The sequence below is a fragment of the Petaurus breviceps genome, unplaced genomic scaffold, assembly GCF_028583685.1.
Source record: "Petaurus breviceps papuanus isolate PSGF00001 unplaced genomic scaffold, PetGlider_PUasm1.0 139, whole genome shotgun sequence".
NCBI lineage: Eukaryota > Metazoa > Chordata > Mammalia > Diprotodontia > Petauridae > Petaurus > Petaurus breviceps.
Window position 1 is genome coordinate 12,069,706 of NW_027185697.1, and position 15,548 is coordinate 12,085,253.

Below are 15,548 nucleotides of genomic sequence, written 5' to 3' on the forward strand. Positions count from 1 at the left end.
AATGGAACACAGGTCTTTGGCTTCCTGCCCAATGTCCTTTCCACTGCTAAAGGCACCTGGAAGTTTTTTTTGTTTATAATTCCCAATCTTCGGCAAAAAATGACCAAAAGAGTGGATCCAAATCATAGTTTGTCCAGACTTATTTTTCACTGTCTCTCTCCCCACCTCTCAAGTTATTTCCATGGTGGCCTGAGAAATGACCCACATAATCAGGTTTACAACTACAACAAAATGGTGTGGGTAAGGACAGCAGCCCAGGCTCAGGGGAAGACCCTCCTGTACTAAGCCCCTCTCTCCTGCTTATTCCTAAAAGGACGCAGACACGGACACGTATCGCTGGTGCCCCAGCTACAGCTCCATATGCCACAGAGAAGAAGAGGGATGCCTGCTCCCCATTTCTTCACATACACTTGCCCTCTACTATTTAAAAAGCTCTGCCAAACCCATTCACCAGCACCAGCCAAAGGAGCCTACTAACCAATCTAACCCAGCCTAGGTAGGGGGAGATCCTTCATCAGATTCCTCCAAAATGTGCAACACGTTTCCATTTAAAGTTACAGGAAGAAGAAATTAAAGATGATCTTCTCATCAAAGCTATGAAAGGACGGGAAAGAGACAAATGTGTCAACAAAGTAAGCACATTTATGTGCTGAATTAGCAAACTACAGAAGCATTGTAAAACATGCCGGTACACTCTACTTTGTCTTGGTGGTAAAATGAAAATTGCCTGTGAGACAAAAACACATTAACAAGAAAAGTCTAGGAACCAGAAGGGACCTGAACTGGTCATCTAGGCCTCAGACTTGCAGCTAAATTGGGCAAAAGCAATGCCAACACCAGCAATATGCATACTCTGCCCCAAACAAAACCAGACCGCCCGAGACACGACACACCAAATTCTAGCCATCATGGCCCTCAAATCTGATTTAAATATGATCATGTTTTTAGATCTCATATTGTAACCGAATTGGAGGAAAGGGGCCCCCTGTTGATGTGGTTACCGTGTAAGCTGGCTCTGGAGGAAGATTAACCCTGAGGTCTTGGAAGCGACACCTTCGGAATACGACATCAAACCTAACTACTAAAGGGGGGGGAGGGTAGAAGCGGGGGAAGTAAGCCCCCATTATACAACATTTAATCTCTATTTTCAATCACACAATTGTTATATCTGGCTTGAGAAAACACCAGCCTGAGCCAAGAAAAGTAAGACAGCGACTTTAAAAATACATCTATAACACAAGAACACCAGCCCATTCAGGCTTGTAATGGGAGCTCACTACCTATTAAACATAAGCTTTGACAGTTCATCCCACTGATGCTATGAAAAATATACTCGCTTCCATGTGTCTGTTTGAAAGGCAGGCAGAGAACTGCGGCTGTCCAGACCCCAACTTTATCCACTAATGACTTTGGGATTGGCTGTTCTTGGCCCCCTGTGTAGAAATGTTAACAGTGCTTAAAGTGTATACTTAACACACCACACCATTGCGAGTGGCCTTTTTCATACATCTTACATATTTCAGATGTTAAACTATATAATGAAAACACATACCGGATATCATCAAGTGTTAATAAGATTAATTCATTCCTAACAACTCCCCAACGGAGATCTGAAGGAGAGGTCACAAGGTCAAAGTCAAAAGCCAGCTGGGGCACTAACAGGCTTTCATGCCGCTTCTGGCAGGTGGGACTATTACCCACACTGTCTGGGGGCAGCAGGGAGTCCCAGGAGGGCTGGAACAGAAGCAGGCTCCGCCATTTTCACACTCTACCCAAGACAAACTCGAAGGTGCAGGTTGCTTTCTTGTTTTCAATCTAAATGAAAGTTAAGTTTCTCAATGAAATGACACTGAGGCCTGTTCTCTCCTGCTGAGGGCCGCGGCCCAGGCAGCTGCAGAACGGCTGGCCCTGCCTGCCCCACCCACTCCCACCCCCAACCACTGTTTCCTGTCCAACAGAAGGAGCCAAAGGATGTACTGCCTCCCCCTGAACCTGGGCCAAGCCCCAACCATGGACCCAAGGCAAGGGAGACAGATCATTCTGATTATCACAAAATCAAATTTTCAACTCTGTCATCATCAACCTCAAGGTTTTTACATGACAAAAAACAGCATTTGCTTTGTTTGCCATCATGTCAGACCATGTCTGTTTCCCTGCTTGAGAAGCACACAGCTGAAGAGCATTTGCACACGCATAATTCAAACCGAACGCTTGGAGTGGACCCCAGAGCGCTCCCCGGCCTTTGCCCGGCAGATGCCTCATTGGAGCCCGGCACCCCGCTGAGCTGCCAGGCTCCTCTGTGCTAGGAGCCCCACCTTTCAAGGGCCAGGTCCTTGACTGGCATCTGCCAAGAAAGTTGGGATTAAAAGAAATGTTTTCCTGTTCCTTAAATCAACCCTGGGGATTAGATAATTTTATGATCCACAAAACTGTTGCAGTTTCACTATTAAAATGTGGGAATCACCACAAGGGTCAGGGGAGAATCCTGTTCCCTAACAAAGAGATGGAGGAATTATGGAAGGTTGTCTTTGCCCCTGATTTCAACAAGACAAACCCTGTGTGTGTTCAAATAAAAGAAGTCAACTCTGGCTGCAAACAGCCCCTGGAAGTAAGATGCTTGAGATTTATTTTCAATGACCACAGTCAACCTTCTAGGTCTACCTGCTTGATTCAATTCAATTCAACAAACTGCCCATTAAGAGTCTCCTACAAGGGGCGGCTAGGTGGCACTAGAGTCAGGAGGACCTGAGTTCAAATCCAGCCTCAGACATTTAAAACAAAAAGTAGCCGTGTGACCTTGGGCAAGTCATTTAACCCAACTGCCCTACCTTCCCCCTCCAAAAAAAAGCAAAAAAACAAAAGTCTCCTACAATTGAGGCACCTTGCTAGGTGCTGGGAGTATTAAAGCAGAGTCCCTGCTCTCAAGGACCTGACATTCCAATGTGTACAGGAATGAGTAAACACAAGCACAGCTCTCTCATGGTCCACACTGGAGACTTCCCAATACATTACGGCACAAGCCTGAAAGGGCCTCACTGTGATGAAACCCAATCTCTCACTGTCTCTGCTGAGATCCCTTCTAAAATTCCATCTCCTAGAAATGCAAATTAAAACAACTCTGAAGTACCACATCATGCCCATCAGATTGGCTAACATGACAAAATAGAAAAACAATAAATATTGGAGAAGATGTGGGAAAACTGGAACAGTAATGCACTGTTGGTGGAGTTGTGAACTGATCCAACCATTATGGAAAGCAATTTGGAACTGTGTCCAAAGGGCTATAAAACATGCATGCCCTTCAATCCAGCAACAGCACTACCAGGTATGTATCCCAAAGAAATCATAAAAATGGGGAAAGGACCAACATGTACAAAAATATTTATGGCAGCTTTTTTTTGTGGTAGCAAAGAACTGGAAATTGAGGGAATGCCAATCAATTGGACCAAGAATAGCTGAACAAGTGGTTTATGAATGTAATGGAACACTCTTGTTCCATAAGAAATGATAAGCAGGAAGACTTCAGAAAAACCTGGAAAGGACTTGATGATTGATGCTGATTGAATTGAGCAGAACCAAGAGAACATTGTGCACAGTAACAGCCACATTGTACAATGATTAACTTTCAAAGACTTAGCCTTCTCAGCAATGCAGAGATTTAAGTCAACTCCAAAAGACTCATGATGGAAAATGCTGTCCACATCCAGGGAAAGAACTTCAGAGTCTGAATGCAGATGGAAGCAGGCTATTTTCTCTTTTTTTTTTCCTCATGGTTATTCCCTTTTCTTCCAATTCTTCTTTACAACATGACTAATGTGGAAATATGTTTAATATGACTGCACATGTATGGCCTATATCAGATCACATGTCATCTTGGGAGGGGGAAGGAGAAGGACGGAGGAAAATATAGAAATGAAAATCTTATAAAAGTGAATGCTGAAAACCAAAAATACATAAATAAAAATATTTAAAAGATAATCTATCAGGGAGTTGAATAATTACCTAAAATGTACATTTCATCTCACTTTATAAAAATCATGCTCCTGAAAGATTCCTTTCTGAAGAGTGAGAAGCATTTCATTTCAAGATTCCTGGCTTCCTTTCACTGATGTTGGCAATTTCTCTCACTGCCTGACCTCCATGCCCATGCTCTCCCTTCATCTGTGTCTGCTGGCTTCCTTCAAGCATCAGCTAGAGTCCTACCTTTTTAGTATTCCTTCCCTCTGGTCTCATCTCCAATTTATCCTGTCTAGAATGTACATTCTTTGTCCCTAGTCGTTTGCTTCTTGTCTTCTCCATTAAGACTGTGAGCTCTTTGAGGTCAGAGACAGCATTCTGCCTTTCTTTTTATGGCCAGGACTCACTAAAGTGCCCAGCACAGAGTAGGCATTTAACAAATGCCTTGTTAACTGACTGAATCTCCCTCCAAAAAAAAAAATCTATCTCCTACAGGAAGGCTACCCATCACTGCTCAGAATACCTGAGGGCCCATGCCCCTCATTTTATAGATGAGGAACCCAAAGCCCAGGGAGGTTAAATGATTTGCTCAAAATCACACAGGCCATTGTAGGATTTTAACTCAGGTCCTGAGACTCCAGAGCCAATGCTCTCCCTCTCTACCACTGCCTAGTATGTATATGTGCAGCTGGTGGTGCAGTGGATGGTACACCTGGCCAGGAATCAGGATCCTGGAGTCCAACTCTGGCCTCAGACACTTGCGAGCAGTGTGACCCTGGGCAAGTCATTTAACCCTGTTAGCCCCAGTTTCCTCATCTGTTAAGATGAGCTAGAGAAGGGAATGGCAAACCCCTCCAGCGTCTCTGACAAGAACACCCCACATGGGGTCATGGAGAGTCGGACATGACTGAAACGACTGAACAACAGCATGTATGTTACACAAGAGATGTGCTACATGTAAATGACAATTAGGGAATGGCTAAACAAATTGTGGTACATGAATGTAATGATATGCTACTGCACTGTGAGAAGCGATGCATGTGATGAACCAGAGAAGCCTGGAAAGGTCTGTGTGAACTGATGCAGAGGGAAGTCTGCCGACCCAAGAAAACAATATACACGTAACTACAAAAATGCAAATGGGAAGAACCACCAGGAAAATAAGTGACGGCTACAAAATCACAAAGGACAAGACATAGCCACTCCACCTCATCCCTCTGCATGGGGGACGGTGCTGTACACTGAACACACATGCTCTGATCAGTTATACTGCTTCTTCATCCTCTTTTTTTTTGTCTTTAAAAAATATTATTATATGGGATAGCTCTCTAAGAGGGAACGACAGAAGGGCACTGAGAAACGTACAGTGATTTTAAAAAAAGAAAGTAAAACAGATTTTTACTCGTAAGAAATGTGAAATCTGTAAAGGCAGGGACCGTGTTCTTTACTTTCTTTGTATCCTCAGCAACTAGCACAGTGCCTGGAACTTGGTAAAGGAGCCAGGATACAAACAAAACAAAACAAAACAAAATGGTCTTTTGATCACTTTGATGTAATCAACAGGAAGCCATTAACCTTGCCTCCCTTTCTCCTAAAAATGTTAGCAGTCCCTCTGCCACATCAGCCCTGTTACCAAAATCCAAGGTTTTTCTTTTTTAAAACCTGGCTCCTTTAGCCACAATTTGTTCCATTTCCTCCTCCTTGCTCATCTTGTTCCACTTTCTGTCAGTCAGTCAACAAGCATTTGCTGAGTGCTAACCCTGTGCCAGGAACTGTGATAGTTGCTGGGGACACAAAGAAAACAAACATGGCTCCTGACCTCAAGGCATCACCATGTTGCCACGGCAAAAATGAAGGCTCAGAGCAATCCTGGAACCTCCCAGAGCTAAGTGTGTGAGGCAGGATTCAAACCCAAGCCCTGCCCCTGGAAGGCACACATGGTCTATCTACTTTGTATCCTGGGATCCCAAACACCAAACCGGCCCAGCACGTTGTGCACAGCAGGTACTCAATCATTTGTTCAATAGAATTCAGCCTCCAAGACCAGGACTCTCCCTCTGCCATTTATTCTATGGAAAAAAATAGGAGCTAAGGGCGGAATGGCAGAGGACATCAAAAACTAGAACCAAGAAGACAGACATTTTACTTTTAAGCAAGCTCAAGTGTCTGAGCAGAAGAGGAATGAAACTGCATAAGAGGAACACCAAATAAAGTTACAGAATGCAACAAGGACAAAGACCTGGTTGACTACTTTATTGGTTTCAGAGGATCACAGGCTTAGAGGGCAGAGGACCTGAGAGGTCAATGAATTCAACCCCTTCATTGTACAAAAGAGGCAACACTTCGGTGCTTTTGCCTGGGTCACCAGTGGTGTCTGCAGCAGGATCTGAACCCAGATCTTCCTGACTCCAGGATGTCGTCCACATGGGGAATGTTAAGTGTGAAAATTCCTTCCTCCAAGACAGATTAGCAAGTCATTTGTAACTGACAGCTGCAGACAGTTACCCAATGGTAAGATGTTAAGAAACATGACCATAGTCACACAGTGTTGGGACTGTACTTCAACCTGGGTCTTCCTATCTCCAAGGCCATCCACTCCCCCTTCCACCCCTTAAAATTAATGCAGCAAACATTTACTGAGTGACTGGGAAGTTCAAGGGGTAGCTAGGTAGCCCTATTTAGGCACTGAGCTAGTACAGTGGACAGAATGCCTGGTCTGGAGTCTGGCAGGCTTGTCCAAATATGACCTCAGATATTAACTAGCTGTGTAGCCCTGGGCAAGTCACTTAAATCTGTTTGCCTCAGTTTCCTCAATCTGTAAAACAAGCCAGAGAAGAAAATGGCAAACCACTCGAGTATCTTTGCCCCCCCCCCGAAAAAAAATCAAATGGGGTCACAAAGAGTCAGACACAACCGAAAATGACTCAACTACAACAAAATGATGTGCAAGGCACCATTAAGGATGAGAGGAGTGCTTAGAAGAAGAGTACCGCCAAGAATAGGGCATGGTGACTTACTACAAACAGCAAAAGAAAACCTGATAGATGAGACACAAGAATAAAGCAACACCTGCAATGTACTTGGAATTATTCCAAAAGGGCCAGGGAAGAGGTGGTCAAAAAGTGGCAGGAGACAGAATGAATTCTGCCTGAACTGAACAAAACAGGCTTGGGAAAGGGTCCACACCGGCGCAGACAATAGAGAAGGCCTCAACTGTCACTTGGGAGAAATGTGCTTTCAGTTGCTTCCTTGGATAGATTCCTTACTTTTTATCAAAAGAAAAGAAAAGGCCAGAGTCCCTTTTGTAAGAGATTTCCAGAACACCAAACCACGAGGTAAAGAGCACAGCCTCCCTCAGATCAGGGCTGCACCCAAATTCCAGCCAGTCCCTGCTCTCATGAAGCTCACATTCTAATGGGGCAAGACAGCACATATGGGACCGTTCAGCCTCAGGATAGCAGACCCATTCACTTTGTAGGGCTTCGGAAACAGCAGTTAATGACAATGAAGAAGGATTGCCCTGAGGATGGTTTTCTGGTAAAAGGAACACAAAAACTTCTCCGCAACAAAAAAAAAAAAAAAGAAAAAAAAAAGCCTTTTTTAACTACAAAGTTTGCATGGCACCCAGAAATCAAATAGTCACAGAATTCTGAAAGAAAAGGTTTTCTTCACTTCATTTTAAGCTCTGTCCTTTAAATATTATAAGACTGACCAAAAATAGAGGTGAAACCCCCCCCCAAACTCAGGCATCTGCATCCCCTTAGCAAAGTCTAATTGGAAAATATCCTCTGTTGGACCAGAAAAGCACTGGAAGGAAGCTCCCCAGGGTCAGCTGGGGCCCAGGAGACAAAGGAAAATGAGTCCCTCTTTCCATGTGCACAGCGATAAGGGCTCAGAACGACCTCCTGAAGAACTGAGAACTGACGTTTGGAGCCAAAATACAAACACTTTCCATAAACAACGGGACCTTCTATTTACTCTTCAGATGGTACACCATCAGGTAAACTGGGGAAATTTAATAAAATCAATATGACCTGAACTGAAAAAAGCAGATAGTACTGTAAGTCATTACACTCTTTATATTCAGAAACACAAAAGGAGCCCAGACATCTCTGGAAGCTTTGGAGACAAAGACTGAGAGGAGTAAAAACCTTAAGGCAAGAACCCTAAGCAATGTGGCCTATTTGGAGTGAGTTCTGTACACACCCACATCCAGCTCTCCATGTTGCTCAAAGGACAGGAAAAGAAGGCACTCAAGAGTCCTCCCTTACTCAGGCAGCCCATATGAAGCCTGACCTAAAAGGACATTAGGTCTCCCACCTCACAAGGATGAAGAAGAAACAGGAGGTCCAGAGCACTCCAAGGGTATAGAGCAGTAGTCAATGTCAAAAGACTATGCATTAGTAGAACAAAAGTCTCGCTTCACAAGCCAGGTGTAGCCCAACTCAGAGATGAGCTCCTACTTCACAGGCTGACTGAAAGATCACATTTAGCACAGAACCTGGCACATAGTAGGCTCTTAATAAATGCTTGCCCCTTTCTCTGATTCACAAAGACAAAGGCAGCATGCAAAAATGTCTTCCATTCTGTCCATGCCCCAGTCACTGGGCAAAGAGAAATCTTCATTTAGTTAAAATATTCCAACACTCTGCCCACCAAATCTCAAAACCGAAAACCTACCTGCTTCATGGCAGTCTCTCCAATTTTGTCTGAGTGCTTCCGGATACTTTCCAAGAAGTCTTTGAGATCAGACATGGAAACATCCTTGATTTCTTCCCGTAGCTTGGGGATGTTGTCCACCATGACCTTGCAGAAACGATAGTGGCTCACTTGGGGCAGGTAGGTGTGTTCCAGATGCTCCAGGGTTTTCAGAGCTGGGTAATGTCTGTAAAAGGAATCCCACAGGTTTAGTTCTGCCCAGGATTTCTCAGACTCACAAACTCCTTTCATGTCTTCTAAATGACAACAGTACAAAGTCTTTCCAAGGCAAGCCTTCCAGTCTCAATTCATTTTCTGCATGCATAAAGATAGCAGACTTACTATTATGTTTAGGCATAGCAGCGAATATAAGGAGAACCTTGGGTCATTTGGCTTCTACACGTGACAAGATACCTAATAATGGAGCCATGGGAGAAGAAAAGCACATTAGCAGATGTGTTTATGCAGGATACCAGGGAAAGAAAGGAGGGAAAAAAAAAAGGACTGCCAATGACATACGAGGAACAGAAAAAACCCTCTAATCGAAGAGTCACAGACCCAAAAAAACCGCGATGAGTCTGAGCACATGGCATAATCAAGACTCCCTGCATGTTGCTGCCAAAGACTGACTATCATGCCGAACGCTTAAGTGTTGATGACAAGATGCCCTGACCTCTCCCTAGAGAGCACCAGAAAGTAGACTGGAAGTACACCAGAAAGACTGGTCCTATCAAGAGGCTAAGAAGGGCCTTAGCAGACACAGACAGGGACACTCGCAGCCAAGTTCTGGCTTGGGAAGTAGCAGGGTGCCCTGGAAAGGACTCTCAACTATGTATCAGAAGACCTGGCTTGAAATTCTATCTCTGAGACTTGTGACTTTGTAATTTATTACTTTTTGAGTGAGCAAACGTCAATGAACTCCCCTGGACCTTGGCTTTCTCATCCATAAGATGAAGGGCTAGGACTCACCAGGCAGGACAACTAAGGGATGCTTGTGTGAGTGCAGAAGGCAGAGGGTTCAAGAAATGTTCTAAATTTTGCAACGACAAAACCTGGCAACTGATCAACTCTGTGGCACGAGAAGAGTGAGAAATTCAGATTTACCAAGGTCACTGAGCTGGAGGATGGGAGGCCAGCAGTGCCTCTGACAGAAATGAGGATGTGTGGAACTGGACGGGGGTCAGGAAAAAGACAGTGAGCTCTGGTTTCTATATACTGGGTTTAAGATGCTTCTGTGTTATCCAATTTACAACGTCCAGAAGGCCTGATGGTGAAGGACTAACGCTTGAGGGAGAGACCTGGGAATAAAGTAAGATCTGTGCCTCCACTGCAGATATGGCCTGGCACGAAGGAGTGGACACGATGTGCATGGCAAGACAGCAGAGACCAAGAAGCAACAGTGGGGCAGGCAGGAGGCAGCCCACAGAGAGCAGCGTCATGAAAACCCAAAACAGAGAGATCATCCAGGGGATGAAGATAGGCAACCATGACAAGCAGCCAGTCGAGAAGAATCCAGTCTGAGAGAAGGCCAGCAGATCTGGTGGTCACGAGGCCACTACTAACTCGGAGGGAGCTGTCTGGCTGGGTGTTAAAGTCAGAAGCTACATGACACTCCACGTCCCACATTTCTGAAACTCTCCCCCTTCGCCTCGACCTCCCAACTTCCCCGACCTTCAAATCTCAGATGAAGTCCTGCCTTCTGCAAGCAGCCTTCCCTAGGGGACTGACCCCAACACGCCCTGTAAAGACAGTGTGTGCACATGGTTGTTTACATGTTGTCTCTACCATTAGACTATGAACACCTTGAGAGCAGGGACCTGGTGGGAAGGGGTACACCCCTTCTTTGTATTTCTAGGGATGAGCACAGTGTTTGGTGCTTAATAAATGCTCCATGACTTGATCTGAACTGTGCACATGTCACTAAAGCTTTAGGGACTTCAGTTTCTTCACATAAAAGCATATAAAATACAAGTTTTCAACTAAGAACTTCATTCACATACAAGCTAAGCACTCGCATATAATATACAATTCTCAACTACCCAGAGGGAAGCGCTCATTGAAACTGACCACTTTTATCTTTGGGGGGCTTTAAATGTCAACTTTAGCCCCTCCAACCAAACTTTCAGGCCCTGAAACTATGAAAATGGTCAATGATAAAAAACAAGGAAGATGAAGAAAATGTCCTGGATAAGGAGCCCCTGGGAAACAAAGATCTATGTCTTGTTAACACACAACAAGCTCCCTCTGACTGCTGCTTTTAAGAGTAATCCTTCTTCCTGTACTCTTAAAAATCCTAGGCCCAGAAAGGATGGCGGTACTTTACCCACCTGCCATTTGGAGACAAGAACATGCCTCTCATTGCCCTGGAAGTCTTTTTGCTCTCTTGAAAAATGAAGTTTGCCCAAGGATTCTAGTCTATTCAAAAGCTCATTCTGACAATTCCTCTAACACAAGTCACATAACGAAAAAAAGCTTCATAAATCTCTTTATGGGCAGTGAACTCACAAGCACAAAAGATTTCTACTTGTACAACGAGTTACTGTCATTCAATGCTTCTTTTCCATCCAATTCCAACATACACTTATCCAACTAAAGGGAAAAAATAGGCGTTTTTTTCATAACTATTTGTTTTTCCTTTCCTCCCCAGCCTAAAAAAAAGAGTCATTTTTAGTTTCACAGATTTGTTTCAATCAATGACCAAAGCAGTGTAAGGAGATATCCCACATTAGGGTGAACTGAATGGCTCCTAATGCACTCACTGTCTTTTTTATCTGTGGTCATATTTGCCCCAGTCCCTTACAAACATAAAAATAAATGGTGGAGACTGAGGTCTCTCTCCCCAATTCAAAAAGTTTTTCAGTATAAGCTACAGTTAAGTCTTGGGGAAGTTGTTTTTACTCAGATTTTATAGACTCAAAGAACAGTACAATTCACATGGCTCAGTGTAAACAGGACACTGTTTATACTACAATTAGGTACGAAAAGCTATTTGCAATAAAATGTGATTCCTCTGGAGAGAAACTTAAGAATGGACAGAAAGCCAGAAATTAAGCCAAAGAGATAAACACACTTTGGGGTTTAGTTATATTTTGGAACATTGTTTATAGAATGAGAAGAATCTAGCCATGTGGCCCATGGACACGTTAGGCATTCGCTGATGAGCTCCGCGGCTGCATGCTGCCAACATCTGGCCCATGGAACCGTGCCACATTTTTCATGTCTCACAGTGCAAAGGCCAATGGCTCCTGGTAACAAGGAATGTCACCTCATTCCTTCACTGTCCTTTTGTAGGCATACTTCATGGCCGTCTTTTATTCTCATCTTATTTATCTTATTTATTACAGCAAGAAATGCCTAACTTCATTCTCCATACCAAACACTCAATGCAAATAACTAGCTACACCCCTGAGTACATTGTGGTCACTAGAGTCCAAGGAAACACGGACAGGGCTCTTTCTGAACCTGTTATCAGACAGCTGTACCTCACTCTGACCAAGTACAACCTCCGCTAGAGGTGTGAGGAAGGAAATAAAGTCATGTGGCAGGGACTGGGAAAGGAAAAGAAGAAAACTAGAAAAACTGAGACACGGAGAACATCCCAGAGATCAAGCAAGTTGACCTAACCAAAACAGAAAGCTCCCAGCCCTGCTGCTAGCCTTACCCCCGAGGCCATCAGTCAGGGCAGTCATTCTTATGGAGAAGGGACCAGCCATCCCTACCAACTATTACCCATTGGGTAGGAAAGCCAGCTGAACTGAAGCAGAAGGCACAAGACAAGTCCAATCATCACCACACCCTGGCCATATCACCTCAGACCCTGATGGAGACAGTCCAATCAAACCCTGAGCCCCAGAGCCCTGGGAAGAGCATCCCCCAGGAGGGCCTTCACTTTCCAACCACTGAGCCTGCTTCCAACTCAGCCCTATAGCCACTGTACCAGTAATCAGCCTTGGATAGACCTCACCCATCTGTAGCCAATGCTGCCATCCCTGCCTCCTCAGCAGCCAGCTACCAAAGGCCCAGAAACCAAGGTTCTCACCACCAAAGTCCTCGGCCTGTCAAATGATTCAGCACCAGAAACAGATATGGACTGATCAGTGGAAACAGCATCACCATCTGCTTTGCTGCCATAGCCTTAGCAGCACGGTGCGTATCCAGCTGGTTTGCAGCTGAGACCTTCTAACTTGTGTCTCCCCCCATTAGAATGGGATCTTCTTAGCACAAGGGCTCTCTTGCTTTTCTCTCTCTATTACCGGGGCCTTAAACACAGGAAGTGCTTTCTCATCCACTCACCCATCTTAGGAAGAGGTGTGTACTGGGCCAAAATCAAGAACGCTTTTTCATTCAATGTTATGCACATACCTGGTAATTTGCTGATGCCTCTATGTCAGAGGTCAGCAAATTAAAGCCTGGAGGCCAAACCCAGCACATCACCTGTTCCGTAAAAACCATTCTCGGTTCATTGGCCATATAAAAACAGGCCATGGTCTGCCAAGCTCTGATTTCTGCCCACCATTTATCTCTCCATTGCCCTCTGGATGATTCCCTCCTCTCCCAGCCCAAAGGAAAAGTTACAAGAAGGATACATACCAAAGTACCAGAGTCTAATGTATCACCTGTACCATCCTGAGGAAACCAATGAGGATCCAATGAAGTAAGCTGCTGCACCCTCTAAAATCCAGCTAAGCAACCCTGTAAAGTGAAACCCAACCAACTCCAGAAAGTCCCTGCATCTGGGTAATGATGACAAAGAAGGGACAGAAATCTCATCTCTATTTCGGTCCTTGCTGTTCCAAGGTGACACTGGAGACAGTGCTCCTTAATGGTGCGAGCGTGTGCACGCATGTGTGTGCGCTGACGCGTGTGTGACAGAAATGACCAGCATCTAACCAGCAGGCCCTTGGCACAATGTGAGAGCATCATCTCAGGAAAAAGAAGCCAAGGTCAGCAGAAACAGAAAAATCAAGACCTACTTGCAACAAGCACTTCAAGCGGGTACAGTAAAACAAGTCACTCAATCAGCTTGGGACACTAAGGATCAAACCAAAGATGGAAAGACTCTGGAGAGAGTCCACTGGCCAAATGGTGAAACGGCCCGAACTTGACAGGCGATGTTTGAATCTGTAAAAGGAGAGAGGATCTCCAGTTCCCCTCAGGCCCTAGAGATGTGGCCAAAGAGCTCCTCAGAGGGCTCTGAGAGCAGGCAAGACTCTAGGCTTTACCATTTTATATAAGGAGAATGCTACCAGAGCCCAACCCAGAGATGAAGTGAGATGAGCCCAGAGATAAGTGCACACACACATGCGTGCACACAATCACATGTACACACATGCACACAAATGCACGACATACATACACATGCACAATCACACATAATCAGACACACACGCGCATCTGAGAGATGTTTCTTCTGGGCAGAACCCGAGGCAGGCAAGCACACGAAGACACGTTCTCTCTGACTGGGACACTGCACGGTCTCATGCCAGTGACCATCTGTCTGCACACTTTCTCGTGCATCCTCTACTGTGAATAGTGAAGAAGACATTTCTAGAACAAGGGATAACAGCCAAGGCCACCACCCTTACAGATGTCTATCACCACGATCTGCCTCTGTGCCCAGTCTTCCGACTTCGATCTCACATCTCCCTCTGCCCCAAGGAGCTTTGGAGACAGCCAGCAGACCCAACCAGAGACCAAGCTCCCAGGGGAAGCTGCTGCCGCACCCCAGGAAGGTGTAAGCACCTAATGGAGAGCACCCTGGGCGAGGGGATCTTCCTCCTGACTGATTTGAGCAGAGCCAGGGAGGAGTGTCCATCAGAGTTCATGACAGGACAGGTGTCCCAGAAGTCCCTTCCTTACCTTTTAGTTTTCATCTGCTCCCTCAGTTTGCTGTACATCTCCAGGACTGGAAAGAAGAGGGAAAAACACCAGGAGCATTATTGAGAGAGAGGAAGGGGAAGACTAATGGGGACTGAATGAACTGGCCCAGCCCCCGCTGTACTTCTGACTCCTCACCTGGCAGGCACAGCGTTAACTTGTCTACCGTGGCCGAGATGTTTCTCTGTTGCAGTCGACACTGCTTTAGCTCTTCCATTGCGATTACCAGCTTGGAGTGAAGAAAAGAAAAGCTGAATTAGGCCAAAGATTGGAAATAAAAAGCTTTCCCCCACCTGTGTCTACCTTGAGTTCAATTCAGAAGGAAATCCCAAATTTCATAGTAAGAGCTGCCAAATGGACAAAGGAGCTGCCTTTCCCAACCAATAAAATATCCCCCCTGCACCTCCCCATCCCCACCCCCATCCCCATCGGCACCCCCACCCCCACCGGTGACCCCCATCCCTACCCCCATCCCCACTCCCACCCACGACCCCCCACCCCACCCCCACCGGTGACCTCCATCCCCAACCCCACCCCCACCAGTGATCCCCATCCCCACCCCCACTCTCTCCCCATCCGGGTGGCTCCTCCCTACTCTTCCTGACGAAGGATGTCAGCAGGTCTCAGAAAGGACACTTCTATGTCTTTCTGAAGTGGGAGGCTGGAAGGACACTCAGTGGTCACAGAGGGCACACAGCCACACAGCGTCAGGTGGCCTCGAAAGGCTCTGTGCTTCTTTCTCTATTTATGCAAATACGCCACATCCAGAAGAGTCGGGGGCTTCTGAGTAAGGATCTGGGTAAGTTCAAGAACAAGGCCTTGTTCCTGCTAAACCACTGGGCATTCCTAAGTTGTAAAGGTCGTTATCTGGGTGGACCCTATACTATAGCTTCCATCTCTTTGAAAGAAGGTTCTTGAAGGTTCATGCCCCTTACCGAAAGCATGCGAGGAAAAAAAAAGGCTGTCCTGTGTCTTTAATGGGGCGGCTAGTTGGTGCAGTGAATAGAGGACCAGCC

The 15,548-nt window shown here is 45.5% G+C and overlaps 1 protein-coding gene across 3 annotated transcripts in view; it reads right to left on the reverse strand.

Annotated features, from left to right (window-relative positions):
• Positions 1-15,548, reverse strand: part of EXOC6B (exocyst complex component 6B) — a 624,130-nt gene that overhangs the window by 507,611 nt on the left and 100,971 nt on the right. For all 3 annotated transcript variants that reach the window (XM_069066557.1, XM_069066565.1, XM_069066574.1), the window contains exons 4-6: positions 14,671-14,761; positions 14,515-14,560; positions 8,638-8,842 (exon numbers count right to left, since the gene is read on the reverse strand). In XM_069066557.1, the coding sequence (XP_068922658.1) occupies positions 8,638-8,842; positions 14,515-14,560; positions 14,671-14,761 (342 nt within the window). The remainder of the gene's footprint in view (positions 1-8,637; positions 8,843-14,514; positions 14,561-14,670; positions 14,762-15,548) is intronic.